Genomic DNA, 15,779 nt, shown 5'->3' with positions numbered 1-15,779 from the left:
ATCATCCTCATGGTGTCAGAGTAATCTTTTATAACTGCAAACTAGATCATGTTGCTCCTCTGTTTAGAACCCTTTAAATGGCTTCCTGTTGCTTTTAGAATAAAATACCTTACCTGATCTGCTCCTGTCTATCTCTCCAAATCTCACTTATTCCTGCCTTCTCCTTGTTCTCACACTTGAGCCACATTGATCCCTTTCTATTTCTTTAAGAGGCCAATGTACCGATTATTTGCATTTTCTGTTCCTTCTACCTGGACTAGTCTCTTGTTCCAGGTCTGGTTCCATCTCCTCTTTCATGTCTCAGTTCAAATGTGGCTTCTTCAGAATGCTTTTCCCTGACCAGGTTCTGAAATAACTTCTTGTCTGTATTCTATCAAGTCATTCAGGTAATTTTCTTTAGAGCATTTATTAGAGTCTGCAACAAATAAAGAAGAGAGAGAAGGCGGGGAAAGAAGCGGTTGCAGTTTGTAAGTAAGGTTATCAATGAAGGCCTTGTTGAGAAGCTGGTGTTTAAGAAAAAAATGGAAGAATATTGAAGAAGCCAAAGTGGTGAGCTTAAAGGACAGAAATAAGAGATGAAGTTTGTGCTCCAAGAGATAATGGGAAAGTGGCTCTTTGAGGGCCATAGAGGTCATTATAAGGACTTGGTCATTGGTTTAATGACATAAATGGCCATTGGATGGTTTGAGTACAGTAGTCATCATGTGATCTGAATTATCTTTTCAAAAGAACATAGGAGCTACCATGTTGAGATTAGTCCACATGGCATGCAGGGTATAGGAGGAGCTGGGGGATCAGTTGGGAGGCTGCTACAGTAATGTAAGCATTTGATGGTGGTTTGGACTAGTATTTGATGGTTTCAGGAAAGAGTCTAATAAAAAGCAGTCATATTCTGGCTATATGGAAGATTCCTTCAATTGAAAGTCTCTTATTAACCACTATAACTCCAGCAGTTAGATTCGAAGTCCTAGGGTTGCATCCCCAAAGATCACAGTGTGACCTACTGTACAGTCTCCAGAGGGTCTTTTCCCATTTGGGAAAATGCAGGCGGAGGAAGAGTCATATGATGCCATTTGGCAGTAGAAATGAAACATATCTATCAAGAAAAGAGGAATAATCTATACCCAGTTTTTATAGTATTTCCTTCTAAATAATTGTATGAATTATGGGCATTTCTTTAATTTGTTGTTATGGAGACAGATCATTTTAATTCCAATTTCAGTAGTTGCAAGTCGGTATTTGACATTTTTTAGTGAGAGAGAGAGAGAGAGGGAGAGAAGAAGGAGAGGAGAGGGGAGAGGAGGGGAGGGGAGGGGAGGGGAGGGGAGGGGAGGAGAAGAGAGAGACTCTCATCTGAGAGGCTGCTATTCCCTGGGCAATAAAAACCCACAATCCTACTAATGAGGTAAAAAAATCACTAACTTTTTCTGTGTGCTTAATAATAGCACTGCCTACTGACATAACCAGGGTTTCCTGAATAATTGTCCTCTTTTCCAGTTTATTTTTAGGACCTAAAATTGGGGGAAGGAAAGTGCCTTTAGGTGTAAAGCATTTCCATCTAAAAGTGAAATTCTATTGCTTCAGCATTCAGCCCTAAACCATGTTAAATACATCCTTTCAAGTGAAAGATAAGCGAATGTGAGGGATGGAACGAAAATTCAACATCGGAGCTCTGGATGGTTCAGCCTTCGGTGTGAGGATAAAGATTGATCTCTCACTGCAGGTTCCATCTTTCCCACATTGGGGAATGTTCCCGTGACATTTCCATCTGCCTCCAGGGATGCCATGTGAGTTTGGCAGCAATGGAACGAAAGAGTTTATAAACCTCAGAACTTTATCAAAACATTTAATGTTGAGGAGAAGACAAACTCAACAGCATAATACATGTTAATACTCTTAGAGTCCTCAATAAATATAGAAATACTTGAAATACAGTTAGACCATCAGCATACTTAAGGCAGTTTTAGAAAGTATGCGTAAGGCCCTGGGCTAGGTGCAGGACTGAGAAATACAAAACTTGTTTCTGTCAATTTCCACAACTAAATGAATATGAACATTATAAGGAGGAGAGAGACTATTTAGACAAAGAAAAACAATCAAATCAACACGTGTAGCAGATATTGATTGGCTATCTGGATTCAGTTGTCAGTGTTATTTTTGTGGAGGATGATCCTTTATCCTCAGCTATAAATTTCCATGCTGACTTTTAACCATTAGTCACTGACCCGGCAGCTGTGTCGTCCTAAAATTGTCCTGTTCCATCCTTCCGTCTGGGCCTAAACTGCAAGTTTGAGAAGTTTAAAGCCATTAAATACGGGTTTATGCAAACCATCATGCCTCACATTTTCTTTTATCTTCTTTCAGTAGGAAATGGCTGAGTAGATTTAAGCGGGGTAGGGGAGGATGTCAGTGACAAAGCACTGTCTATAATATAGAGGGTCATTTAAACATATGCTTAAAATGTAAACTTAAGAAAAGTGACACTCCAATATTTTTTTCTTCTTTAGGAATGACTTATTAAAAGGAAATATATGAAAATCCTTAAGAAATTACAAGAAAGGGTGTGTTCATGCAATAGACATGGGCTTTGTATTTACCACGATCTTTTGAAAGGTGTTTATAAGAGTGGGTAAAATTGGTTGAATTTAAATTATTTGAGCTCATCCACACTCCCTGATGCTGAACAAGATCCTGCAGGAATGGGATATAGAGGTTTCTTTCCACAACTCCACTCTTGAGCACCATATAAGAAACTGTCAACTTCAGTGCTGCAAATGCATTAGAATAAATCATGCCATTTGAAGCTGGGGCGGTGACTCATTTTTTACCCTGTGTTTTGTTGTGGTCTACTTAGATTATCTCTCATACACAGTTTTTTTTTTGTGTGTGTGCTTCCAGCAGATACTGATCAACAAGAGATGGTTCCAGCTAAGAAGAGCGCTGTTCTCGTGGACGGGATCATACTGAATGGTCCCACTACAGATGCAAAGGCAGGAGAGAAGTTTGTTGAAGAGGCCTGTAGGCTAATAATGGAAGAGGTGGTTTTAAAGGCGACAGATGTCAATGAGAAGGTAAAAGAAAAGAGTCTGTAAGCAATCCCAGGAATGAGGAAAGATGCTTTTCCCCCCAAAATCTGGATGGCTAGATGTAAGGGAAATGGGAAGTGCACACTTTAATTTCCTCTATATCTTTGTTTCAAGGGGCTGTCCAGATACTAAAGTTGCATTTGTCTTCCCCACCCCATATCTGCTTTCCTGCAAGGGTTAGCATTTTAAGAAAATAAAAAATATATCCTATATAATAAAAGCCTAATATGCTAAGTGTCCGACTATTCAACTGTTCGACCAGTCACTATGATGCGCACTGACCACCAGGTGGCAGATGCTCCGACCGGTAGGTTAGCTTGCTACTGGAGTCTGGCTGATTGGAACTGGGCGAGATGGGCTGGACACACCCTAGAGCCCTCCTGCAGTCCCTCCCAAGCCCTGATCGTGCACTGGTGGAGTCCCTCAGCCTGGCCTGCACCCTCTCGCAATCCGGGACCCCTTGGGGGTGTTGGAGAGCCGGTTTCAGCCTGATCCCCACAGGCCAGGCCGAGGGACCCCACCGGTGCACGAATCTGTGCACCGGGCCTCTAGTTTATATATATGTATAATTGATTTCAGAGAGGAAGGGAGAGGGAGAGATAGAAACATTAATGATGAGAGAGAATCATTGATTGGCTGCCTCTTGCATGCCCATGCCGAGGATCAAGCCCACAACCCTGGCATGTGCTCTGAAGGAGAATTGAACTGTGACCTCCTGGTTCATAGGTCTGTGTTCAACCACTGAGCCATGCTGGCCAGGAATGGAAGGGTTAACTCTTAACAGTCATTATTTGCTGGAAGATTGTCTGGGAGTCCACAACTTAGGCATATAAGGCCACGAAGCACATGGATGAAGCTTTCTGCCCTAGATAAATAATCCTATCTAATAAAAGAGTAATATGCAAATTGACCATCACTCCAACACACAAGATGGGTACCCCCATGTGGTCAAAGATGGCTGCTCCATGTGGACACAAGATGGCCGCCACAAGATGGCCAGCAGAGGAGAGCAGTTGGGAGGGACCAGGCCTGCAAGGGAGGGCAGTTGGGGGCGATCAAGCCTGCAGGGGAGGGCAGTTAGGGGTGACCAGGCCAGCAGAGGAGGGAAGTTGGGGGTGACTGGGCCTGCAGGGAAGGGCAGTTGGGGGGGACCCAGGCCTGCAGGGGAGAGGAGTTGGGGGGGACCAGGCCTGCAGGGGAGGGCAGTTAGGGGTGACCAGGCCTGCAGGGGAGGGCAGTTAGGGGCAATTAGGCTGGCAGGGAGTGGTTTGGGGGTGATCAGGCTGGCAGGGGAGTGGTTAGGGGGTGATCAGGAAGGCAGGCAGGCGAGCAGTTGGGAGCCAGCAGTCCTGGATTGTGAGAGGGATGTCTGACTGCCCATTTAGGCCCAATCCCAGTAGGATCGGGCCTAAACGGGCAGTCGAACATCCCTCAAGGTGTCCCAGATTGGAGAGGGTGCAGGCTGGGCTGAGAGACACACACCCCCATGCATGAATTTCATGCACCGGGCCTCTAGTATAGACTATAAATAACCTGATGGTCAGACTTATACACTCTGTGAAACACACTTTACTCTCCATTTTTTGGTACACATTCTTTATGTAGCTACTAAAAACCAAGCAGAAGTTAGAAAGGGTGTGACAGGTTTTACAGTTTATCTGAGGGTCCTTACAGGAGCTTGTCTGATGTTAGGTTAGAAATCTTTGGTTGTTAAGTCTGACTTCTGTCTGGTACCAAGTATTGATTTTTGGTTTCAAATTGGGGCTCCAAATCAGATTCAAAATTGTGCTGCGCTAGCATGGCCAAGGGTGAACCTGAGTGGGCACGGCTGAAAGGCTTAGAAAAGACAGACAAGAGAATGAAAGCTGGGTCTCGGTGGGCCGCTGCTTCTCTGAGAGACAGCGACAGTGCCGCAAGCCGTGTCTTTATTTTATAGCCAGATTTCCATGAGGCAAAGTAAGGGTGTGGTCAAGATGTTTACAACATTCTCCTGAGTTTTGATCCTACTCAATTACATGCACCTGAACTCTATCAAGCCTACATTACTCAGGCACGTGGGGCCACGTGTTCGGACCATAGGTTCAAGCTTACAACTACAGCTGTTGGCTATAATTGTGCTGGGAGGGCCCTGCCCTCCAAGCTTGGCAATGAGAAGACTGTGCCCTCTCATCAGTCCAAGGCTTGAACCTGTTCAAAACCCTGTAGCTGCTCCCCACACAAAATGATATGGGAACCACTACTAACAACATCTACTCTTAAGAGTACTTAACGATGTACCAGATGCTGTTCCAAGGACTACACCATATGTATTTGTTCATTTAATCCCCTAAGAGGCAGGTACTGTTTAGTAACTACATTTTAGAAATGAGGAAAAAAAATGAGATACAAAGAGGTCAAGTACTCTGCCTAAGATCACATGCTAGTAAGCATCAGAGCTGGCACTGAAACCCAGGCAGTCTGGCTTCAGAGTCTGTGCCTTAGCTACTTACTCCTCTATATGTTTCATAAAATTCCCAAATTATCCTTTCTCTCATTGATCACTATTTATGTGTGAATTGGGTTACCAACAAATGGGTCAACAAATAGGAGAGATGGAGAGATTTTTATTCCAATTCTATTAGTTGGAAATAAAAGTCATTTAAAAAACATTTTGAATGTGAAGCAGGATGTATTCTGAATTTTTTATCACATGCATTTGGGAAAATTAATACCAAAATAGATTTAAATGAATTGTGAACTTTGAATGGCTATGTTCAAGGCAAAATCACTGATATTTCCTAATTATATATTTATAATTGCCTATTTTATGGTCTTATCTGTACTTGTGAAATATTTTGCACCTGCTTTACTTTGGAGCACACTGCTCCTCTGGTAAGATTTTTTTTTAATTGGCCTTTATGCAGTCATTAAATATTAACTGACTGTTATGGGTAAGGCATTATAGTTAGCCCAGGGAAATATAAAGAAAAATAAGAGAAAGGCTCAGCTTTGAACTGAATTTATAATCTAATTGGAAGAATAAGTTTTCATTGGAAAAGAGAAGAGGGGGTCCCATAAGAATGTGATAAATGCTCTGTGACTGGGGCTGACTTTGGGGATTTCACAGAGCGGTGGGCACTTTGAGCTTTCATGTGGAATGTGAAGGTTAAGTAAGATTTTGTTGGGCGCAGAGAAGTCAGCCTCTGTGTGTTGAAGAAAGCAGGAAGTTAAATATGGAAAGAGAGTTGCAAAAGAACAAGATGCATTTAACATAGTAAGGGGACCATTTTGCCTAGAAAAAAAAAAGTGTTCATATAGGGAACTAATAAGTGAGAAGATGAGAAGGGTAGGCTTATGATGCTAAGTTATCAATTAAGGAAACACAAGTCAATCACAATATAGCAGATGTGAAGACTCTCCATGTGAACGTGGATAGAAAGCTATGTGGGGTTGAGGGAGGGAGTGAAGTTTTTATACCACTAACTTAGCCTACTTTGTTAGAGGTCCAACAGGGTACCATTAAAAGGTGACGGGGGTGGGGGTTACTAAAGGGTAAATAGGTCAAATATATGGTGATGGAAGATTTTATTTTGGGTGGTGGGTACACAACACAATGTACAGATGAGGTGTCATAGAAATGTACACTTGAAACATCATTTTATTAACCAATGTCACCCCAATACATTTAACTTACTTTTTTTTTTAAATAAAGTGCCCTGCTTGTACATCCCCACACTTCGTGAGATGATCACTTCTAGTACCCAACACACTTTCTTAGCCACCTTTTTTTTTTTAAAAAAAGTCATAATTTACATTCAGTAAAATTTACTCTTTTTGGTGTACTGTTCTATGAGTTTTGAAAATTCTTGAAACCATCACCACAATCAAGATATAGAATAGTTCACCCTCCAAATTTCCTTATGCCCCTCTATAGTCAAACCCTCCCCTCAACTCTAGACCCTGGAAGCGATTATTCTGTTTTTTGTCCCTGTAGTTTTTGTCTTTTCCAGAATGTCAGATAGGTGGAATCATATCACACGTAACCTTTTGAGTCTTGCTATTTTCCCTCAGCAAAATGTATTTGAGATTCATCCATGTTGTTGTGTATATCACTAGTTAATTCTTCTTATTGTTTCTGTTACTTTTGATTTACCTCTGCCTGTTGTAGTCCTAACATCAGAGGTTAATTTCATACCTCTTGGACAACTTGGTATTTCCTCCTGTTTCCCACAACCTCCCACCACTTAGTCTCCTCACTTCCTGACTACTCCCCTGTCTCTCTCCTCCCCTCCACAGCCAAACTTCTAAAAAATTGTCTCCCCTCCTCCCTCCCTCTATCTCCTCACCTCCTACACCCTCACTTCACAGCAATCTGGCCTCCACTCCTACCTCTAAGTCACACTGCTCTTGCCAAGAACACCTCCTTGTTGATAACACCCATGAGCACTTCACAGTCTTTATCTAATTTGGCTTCTCACTAGGATTTGACAGTGATGACTATGTTCTTTTTCTCAGAACATTCTTTTTTCTTTGTGTTAATAGCATTAAACTCTTCTAGGATTCTCCCTGCTTCTTCAGCATGTCCCCCACCTCACACATGAGCCCCTCTCCCTTTGCCCACTTTTTAAGTGTTTGCATTACTCAGGGGAGATCCTGCACCTTTTCCTCTTTCCTGTAGGTTCTCTCTGAGCTGTGTTAACCATGTTAGATTATCATCGTGTATGCCTGAACCTCTCTTCCTCATATTTCACAGGAGCTTCGGACCAACTGCTACACCCCTTTGGATGTCTTGAGAATCCTTAGACTAAATATTCTCCAAACTCATCATCCCCACCCATACCAGATGCTTCTCCCTATCACCACCATCAACCCATGCATGCAAGCTAGAGACCTCAGGATTATCCTTGGTTATTCCTATCCCTCATCCTCACTGTGAAATTGATTTCTAAGTTCTATTGATTTAGCATTTCAAATATCTCTAGAAATACTTCATTCTTATAGTATCTACCCTCATCCAGCCTGCCACCTTTTCTTGTCTGATTTATTACAGTAACCTTTATTTCCAATTTTACTTGGAATCTCCCCATAGCAACAAAAGCTATTATCCAAAACACAAATATGATGATATAATTGCCCCATCCAAAACATTCCAATGGCTTCCTTAGTGCCAAGTTCACGCTTTATGCCACATAAAGCCTATCATGATATAAGTCTTGCTTATTTCTTCATTCATTCATTTACTTACTCATTCATCATATCTTTATTGAGCCTCCCCTTAGGTGTCCGGCTCTGCATCATTTACTTGGGACCAGTGAACAAACAGACCAATGTCTCCGTTTTCATGGAGATTATATAGGACATAATAAATATTGGAAGGTGATAAGAGCTATAGAAAAATGACGAGTAGAAAAGTCAGGAGAGATTCGTAGAGATGGGGTAATGTGCAGTTTGTGATTTTTAATAAGGAAATCAGAATTGCTGTCATTGAGCAAGTGGCGTTTGCGTGGAGCTTTGGAAGCAGTGAGGAAATGAGCTGTAGGGGTATTTGGAGGAGAAGCATTCCAGGCGGAGGGCACAGCTAGTGCAGAGACCCTGATGGGAGTATGCCTGGTGCACTGAAGAACAGCAAGAGGCCAGGTTGGCAGGGCACAGTCGGCCAGGAGGAAAGTAGTGCTACATGCAACTAGAAGGGGAACCCTACCAGGGGAAGCAGATTATACAGGATCCTTCTAGGTCATTGTACAGACTTTGGTTTTACCGTGAAGAATATGGGGGCCCATTGGGAATATTTGAGCAAAGGGATGACCATGCCACATTGCTAGTAGACTATGAGGCAAGGATATAAGCACAGAGACTAGTTAGCAGGTATTTGTTATTTCATCCTTAATTCTTGCCTCTCCCTTCCTCAAACTGCCTCTTCTAGCCACACTAAACATGCTTCATTCTTCCCATGTGCCCTGGGCTCCTCTATTCGTATTTCAGCCTTAGTGATTTCTATTACTTCCACCTAGAATGCCCCTTGCACTACCCCATCCCTAAACTTTGCTTGGTTCCTCTAAGACATTTTTGCCCTTCCAAATCTAAGGTGAGGCCCCTCATTTGTTTAATGACTTCTGCATTATTGTGATAGCTCTTTTCATGCTAAACTGTAGTTGTACCTGTAAGTCCCTGTAAGTCCCCCCCACTTGTCTGGAAGCTCCATAAGGTTAGAGTTCATGCTTCTAATATTCGTTCAATACTTGGCCTCATGGGTGCTCAATTAACCGTTCCATTGCTAACCCTCCAGGTTTGTGAATGGCAGCCTCCTGAACAACTGAAACAGCTTCTTGATTTGGAGATGAGAGATACAGGAGAGCCACACCACAGGTTATTGCAACTCTGCCGGGATGTCATACGCTACAGTGTCAAAACTAGTAAGAATTTACTTCCTTGATCAGTACCTCTAATAAGCACATGTTCTTCAGGATTTATTTACCTCATGGTAAAGCTGAGTATGACAGTGTTTATGGATGAGAAACCTGGATCAAAACATAGTGGTTCTGCCCAAGCCGGTTTTGCTCAGAGGATGGAGCGTTGGCCTGCGGACTGAGGGTTCCGGTTTCGATTTCGGTCAAGGGCACACACCAAGGCTGCGGGCTCTATCCCCAGTGTGGGGCGTGCAGGAGGCAGCTGATCAATGATTCTCATCATTGATGTTTCTGTCTCTCTTCTTCTCCCTTCATTTCTAAAATTAATAAAAATATGTTTAAAAAAAGTGGTTCTGATAGTATTTAAATGGTCCATTTAACCCTTATTACAGATTTGTGGTAAAGGCCAAAAATAAAATGAGAGTGAAACTGTTGGTGCTGGTGGTCACAAATAAATATTATCCATTCCTTGGCGATCCCCATTCCCCACTTATAATTAAGACCATATACCATTACTGCCGCTTCTCATTTCTTATGTTGATCCAAACTGGCAAATGATACTTTGATTATAGAATTTGTAAGGGATTTCAAATCTCAGTGGTTTAGATAGGGGCTTAATCACAAGGAACAACAACAGCCTGTAGTTATTGGAATCGAGAGTCTAGGTCAGTGGTCGGCAAACTCATTAGTCAACAGAGGGGCAAACCGTGGCTCGTGAGCCACATGTGGCTCGCAAGCCACAGTTTGCCGACCACTGGCCATGAATATGCAAAAAAAAAAAAAAAGGTGCAAGAATGTGTCTTTAATATAAATAGGAATAGATTTATTTGGAAAATACTTATTAACTCTGGGCAGTTGGTAATTACCAAATTATTTTATCAACTCTAGTAGGATCAAAAAATAAAAACCTTTAGGAAGGTATAAAAAATGAATCCTATACATGGTCAGTTTATGTTGTGATAGTTTCACAACAATGCTTAACAACTGTGATCTTTGTAAATGCAGTAACATGATGACAGTTTTGTGCTGAGTACTGTTCCAGCTGACTGTTCATATATACCCGGGGAACAAGTTCTTGAAGTAGGAGAATAATTTTCCAAAATATGCATTTCTCAGTGTGATGTAAAGGTAATCTAGTGCTTAAGACTATGCAGGCATTATGCTGTGTGAATTCTGACGCTGAACTAAATGTAGTGGAAGGAACATCATAAAATCCTGGCTAAAAATAATTGGTTTATATTCCCTTGGGAAAGTCTGGTGTATGTATCAAAAACCCACTTAGCATTTCAAAAGTAGAGATACATATCTTATTATTCTAGTGCATGTCAGAAGTGTAGAAGGACATTTAATGCAGGAGATTTTTCAGCTTACTAGATATTTTCTATAACGTTATCATGGAAATCAATCATAAATTAACACAGAAGTAAACAAACAAACAAAAACAAATCTTATTAAAATTACTTGCAGCCGTGTCTGGTTTCCTTTGCCTGATTAGAGGAAGTTTTCCATGTTTTATTTTAAAAAGACCTTTTCTCTTGATACTTCTGTTTTTCATTGAACCCCTGGTTGAAAGAGGAAAAATAACCTAAAACCAAATGCTGGAAGTTGTAACAAGAGGTCACTAACTGTAATGGTTCCGAAATACTCAACATTGGAACTAGACCTCCTGCGCGCGCCGTCGTTCTTAGTCAGGCTGGGCGTCCTATGATTGAGAATGCCAAGCCAGTGAGCCTGGTGTTTGGTGTGAATATTCACATTGTGTAAAGCCAAGGACCTTTACGAAACCTTTTATAGGCGGGGGAGAAAAAATAGAAAGTTGGAACTGAAGTTGTTTGAGTCTTAAAGGCAACTTGCCTTTGAAAAAAGTTGAATCAGAAAGTTTATGCAAGCTGCACGATGAGTCGCATCTTATTCCATCCACATAATGCCAGTTGCGTTGTGAAAAGTGGTCCAGTCTGGAAAATAAAAAGGCCACCCGCTGCCAGAAGCCCAAAGCGAAACCTGCTGGTGAGAGAAGTACGTGTACATTTGGAGAAGTTAATATCAATATTTTCAGAGGATAAAGGTAGCAGGTTTTGATATTTGATACATGTACAGAAAGTGTTCAAAAACCCAATTCTTGAGGATTTTGGGTTGGGTCAGGGTGGTAGAAAGAAAGGAGCAGGCAAACCAAATGTCGTAAAAGATGGCTCAGGTTTTACTCAGAAATGTATCATTGTTCAGGAGAAAGGGCTAGGAGAGGGGTCTTTAACATTTGTTTCCTTTGTGCATGATTAAGTTTTTGAATGCTCTTTTTTAAATTGAGGTGTAATTTGCATTCAGTACAATGGATTGATCTTAAATTCTCAGATCAATGAATTTGCACATATGTGTATGTAAATAACCATCACCAACATAGAGATAAAAACAATTCTCAACACTCTGGAGACTCCTTTCTAATTAATATGTCCTTCCCAAAGGTACCCAAAATTCTAACTTCTATCTCCATAGATCAACTTGGCCTGATATTGAATATCACATAAGTGCAGTTGTGTAGTATATCTTCTTTTGTGTCCAGCTGCTGTTATTGTCTAAAAGATTCCTTTATGTTTTTGCTATATAGTATTGATAGATTTTTCTTTTTTATTGCTGTGTAGATGAATACTCTGTTTAAATTTACAGACCATCCAAGATTTTTCAACCAGTTGTACGCTGGACTTGATTATTACTCCTTGGTGGCCCGATTTATGACAGAAGCATTAAATCCAAGTGTGTAAGTATCATTATACTGGAATTTTATACCAAATGTGGATTAGAGATGTTTTTTAAGTAGATGAAAATTTTATTTTGTAAATTTTTAGTTAATGATTTCATTGGTGCAGTGTCATAATGGAATAGCCTGACAACAGTAGTATTCGAAGAGCTGTTTGATTTGATAGTGATACTGCGAGAGGGTAAGGCAGGCATTATCTCCACTTAAATGAGAAAATGAGCAAGCAACTTTTTAATTTATTCTGCATGAAAAGCTATGTCTGTGCTAAGTACCGGAGAGATACTTTGAGTAAAAACAAACCTTGACTTTGCCTTCATGAAACAAAATATCTAGTGAAATAGAGATGCCCCATGCAAATTAATCAAAATGTGCCCACAAATTAATCTAAAATTTCAATTGTCATGTAAAGTGGGCATGATGCTATAAATATAAATGGGCCAATATTTTCTAGTTGGGAGCTCTAGAAAGTCTTCTCTGAGGAAGTTATAGTCAAGAAATAAAGGGTAAGTAAAAATTAAGGTGAAAATGGGAGGGAAGAGTTCTAAACAGAAGGAACAACATATACAAAGGCCCTGTGGTAGGAGACGGCGTGACAGGTGCTGCGAACTGAGAAGTCACTTTGGGTGTAGCTGAGATAGCTAGGGAGATTGTAATGAAGATAAGACTGGAGAGATAGATGGGAGCCAGACCTGTAGGACCCAGGGAGCCATGTTTATGCGTTATTCTAAGTACAATGGGAAGCCATTGAAGGTTTCTAAATTATCAGGTGCCACTTGCTTATTGAAAATATCACTGGAAATAATGGAGAGGGCATTGGAGAGGATCAAGTAAGAGGGCATTACCCTTAGTCAGGTGAGAGATGATAATAACGTGGACTTGGATAGTAGTAGGAACAGAGACCAAAAAAATGTGCTTAGAAGAAAAAAACAGAAAGAACTGGTTCATATAGGGTGTCCTCCCAAAAAGTATATACATGCTTTGAATAATTATAAAGGCAGTGTTCATTAAAATACATTTCATTTTCAAAATTGAGCTGTCAGCTGTTAAAGTATGCATACATCTTTTTTGGACACCCTGTATATTGGATCATAGAAATGAGGCAGTGAGGGAGGCTTGTGGAATAATGCCTGGATTTCTGGCTTTCATAGCTTGGGTGATGATCATGTCATTCATTGAGATGAGAAGCATTAGAAGAGGGGACCAATTTTCAAATATATGGTGAAAAAGGCAAGAGCAAGAATTTCATTTTCAGTTGTGAGAATTTGAGCTTACAATGACTTTGAGATGTCTAAGAGTACATACCACCAACCTGAGAGGTACATGAAACTAAAATTCTAATATCTATGAAAAGGATCAATTTAAGAGTTATTGGTGAATGATGGTAGTTGAAACACTGGGTAAGGATGAGATTCCTTAAGTCAGTGATTCTCAATCCTTTCTGCTCATTAGAATCAACCTGGGAACTTTTTTTTTTTTTTTTAAATTGAGGCCTGCGTTCCAAACCAGATCAATTAAATATGAATTTCTGTGGTTGTGTTTATAAATGATTTTAATGAGAAGGATGGAGACACTGAAATTAAACAACCCAGGAGATGGAGAAGTGCTGCCTTTGGGACAGAGTATAGAGTGAGGAGAGAGGAGGGCTTGGGATTGGGCGTTGAGGACATCTACTATTCAGCAGTGAGGAGGAGGAGGATCAGCCTGCAATGGAGAGAGAAAAGGAGAAAATCAGGTGAGGAAGCATGGAAGCCCTGGAGGAGAGTGTCTAGAGCAGGGGTGGGCAAACTTTTTGACTCGAGGGCCACAATGGGTTCTTAAACTGGACCGGAGGGCCGGAACAAAAGCATGGATGGAGTGTTTGTGTGAACTAATATAAATTCAAAGTAAAGGAGCGGAGGGGAGAGCAAGAGAACCCTCCGCTCTTTCGGCTCCGCGGGCCGGATAGAACAGCCGAACGGGCCGGATCCGGCCCACGGGCCGTAGTTTGCCCACGGCTGGTCTAGAGTCACATGTTGCTGAGTATTTAAGACAAAGACAAAAACATGTCCCTTAGATTAGCAACATGTATGCCACTGGTGACTTCAGTTAGAGAATTTTGGGTAGAGTAATGCAAGACCATGGATTACAATAGGTAGAAGAGTTAAAGTGTTAGGTAAGTCAGAAGAGACAGTAAAATCGCACAATTCTGTGAGCCTTTCCTTGTGTATATTGGGTTTGCTAAGTTCTTTTAACTGAAATCTTTAGAGGTTTTTAAAGTATTAGTTTTAATTTTTATTTAATTTAGTATTAATTTTTTCTTACAAAAAAGTGGATAATTATTTCACTTATATTTTAGGTACACATAAACATGTATACTTTCCCCCCACATTTTTGATATGTGTAAACTGGGATCCTAGCATGATTTAAAAATAGAACTTATAGTGCTTGGCACATAGGGAGGTGATACATAGTAGATCATCTTTTTTTCTTCTTCTTCCCAAAGTTTTCCCTTCCAGATATTAAAATAATCTTATTAAATTCTGTGACTATAAATCTGAATGTGTCTGCCTAGCTTATATATTCAGAGTACACATACTCAGGTACAATTTAATGCAATCACTTAACTGTTAGAGAAGGAGGTTATAGATATTTAGTCATTCTCAAATTAATTGGAGAAAGGAGAGACTCAGACATTGCACAATGGTTACTGTCTTGGGTTCAGTTCCCTGGGAAGCTGCTCTAAATGAGATTGAGTGAACAAGATGTTTATTAAGGAATACCCGTGGGATCAACATGGGTGACACTGAGGGAAGGAAGCTGAGTGGGAGGAGATAGGAGTTAAGCTGCTATGTAAGCGCAATGACAAGAGGCTGACCCCATGGAGATCTCTGGAGCTACAATGGCTCCTTAAATTGGTCTAGAGTTGGGCCCACGTGGCCAGGCCTTTATGCCTCAAGCTGGACCAGTCATCAGGTGTAGACCACCACAGGGAAGGGTTTAACTTTAGGGAAGGTAGCTCACTTATGCTGAGGAAATTCCTAAAGAGGCTAACTTAGCAGTGCTCTCTGACTCCAGCCCTCTAGCCCGAAGCAACAGATTCTTCATGGCAGGGCATCTGGGTAGTGCTTTGCTGTAAAATCCCATAATGAGAGATGTCCCACAGAGCGCTTCTCATTTGTACAAACACAGGAGTGTGGTACAAGAAGCTCTCATTCAGGATGGGTCATTTCCATGTGGAATATCTAGAGCTGCCTGCTAGGGTACTCACAGTGATAACCTAATAAAACCTAGTTACCATGACAATGGCTTTTCCGTTAGCCAGCATCCAAAGCATCATCCAAAGAGTAAAATGGCCACTGCTCATGACTAATGCAAAGAATCGAGATGCACTGCCTTCATCTCTCCCAATGGAATTGAAGCTTTTCTGTAAATTAAGATTGCTGCAGTAGCTAGCATATCCCTAAGGCCACCCGCTAACTAGCACTATCACTGACTGCATACTTCTCTATATCCAATGAATAAATTTCCAAAGAATCTATCTACACTTCAACAGCTACTTGGTTTAATAAAACTCTG

The 15,779-nt window shown here is 41.0% G+C and overlaps 1 protein-coding gene across 1 annotated transcript in view; it reads left to right on the top strand.

The window, feature by feature from the left end:
• The window catches only part of GADL1 (glutamate decarboxylase like 1), a gene marked incomplete at both ends in the record, with an annotated part of 148,128 nt that overhangs the window by 21,835 nt on the left and 110,514 nt on the right, over positions 1–15,779 (top strand). Inside the window, 3 exons of the mRNA XM_080675538.1 lie at positions 2,899–3,071; positions 9,352–9,478; positions 12,134–12,224. Of these exons, the coding sequence (XP_080531664.1) occupies positions 2,899–3,071; positions 9,352–9,478; positions 12,134–12,224 (391 nt within the window). The remainder of the gene's footprint in view (positions 1–2,898; positions 3,072–9,351; positions 9,479–12,133; positions 12,225–15,779) is intronic.

This window comes from Plecotus auritus (assembly GCF_963455305.1).
Source record: "Plecotus auritus genome assembly, chromosome: 6".
Classification (NCBI taxonomy): Eukaryota; Metazoa; Chordata; class Mammalia; order Chiroptera; family Vespertilionidae; genus Plecotus; species Plecotus auritus.
The sequence above is the reverse complement of the archived record's forward strand: the minus strand, read 5'-3'. Positions and strand labels throughout refer to the sequence as shown.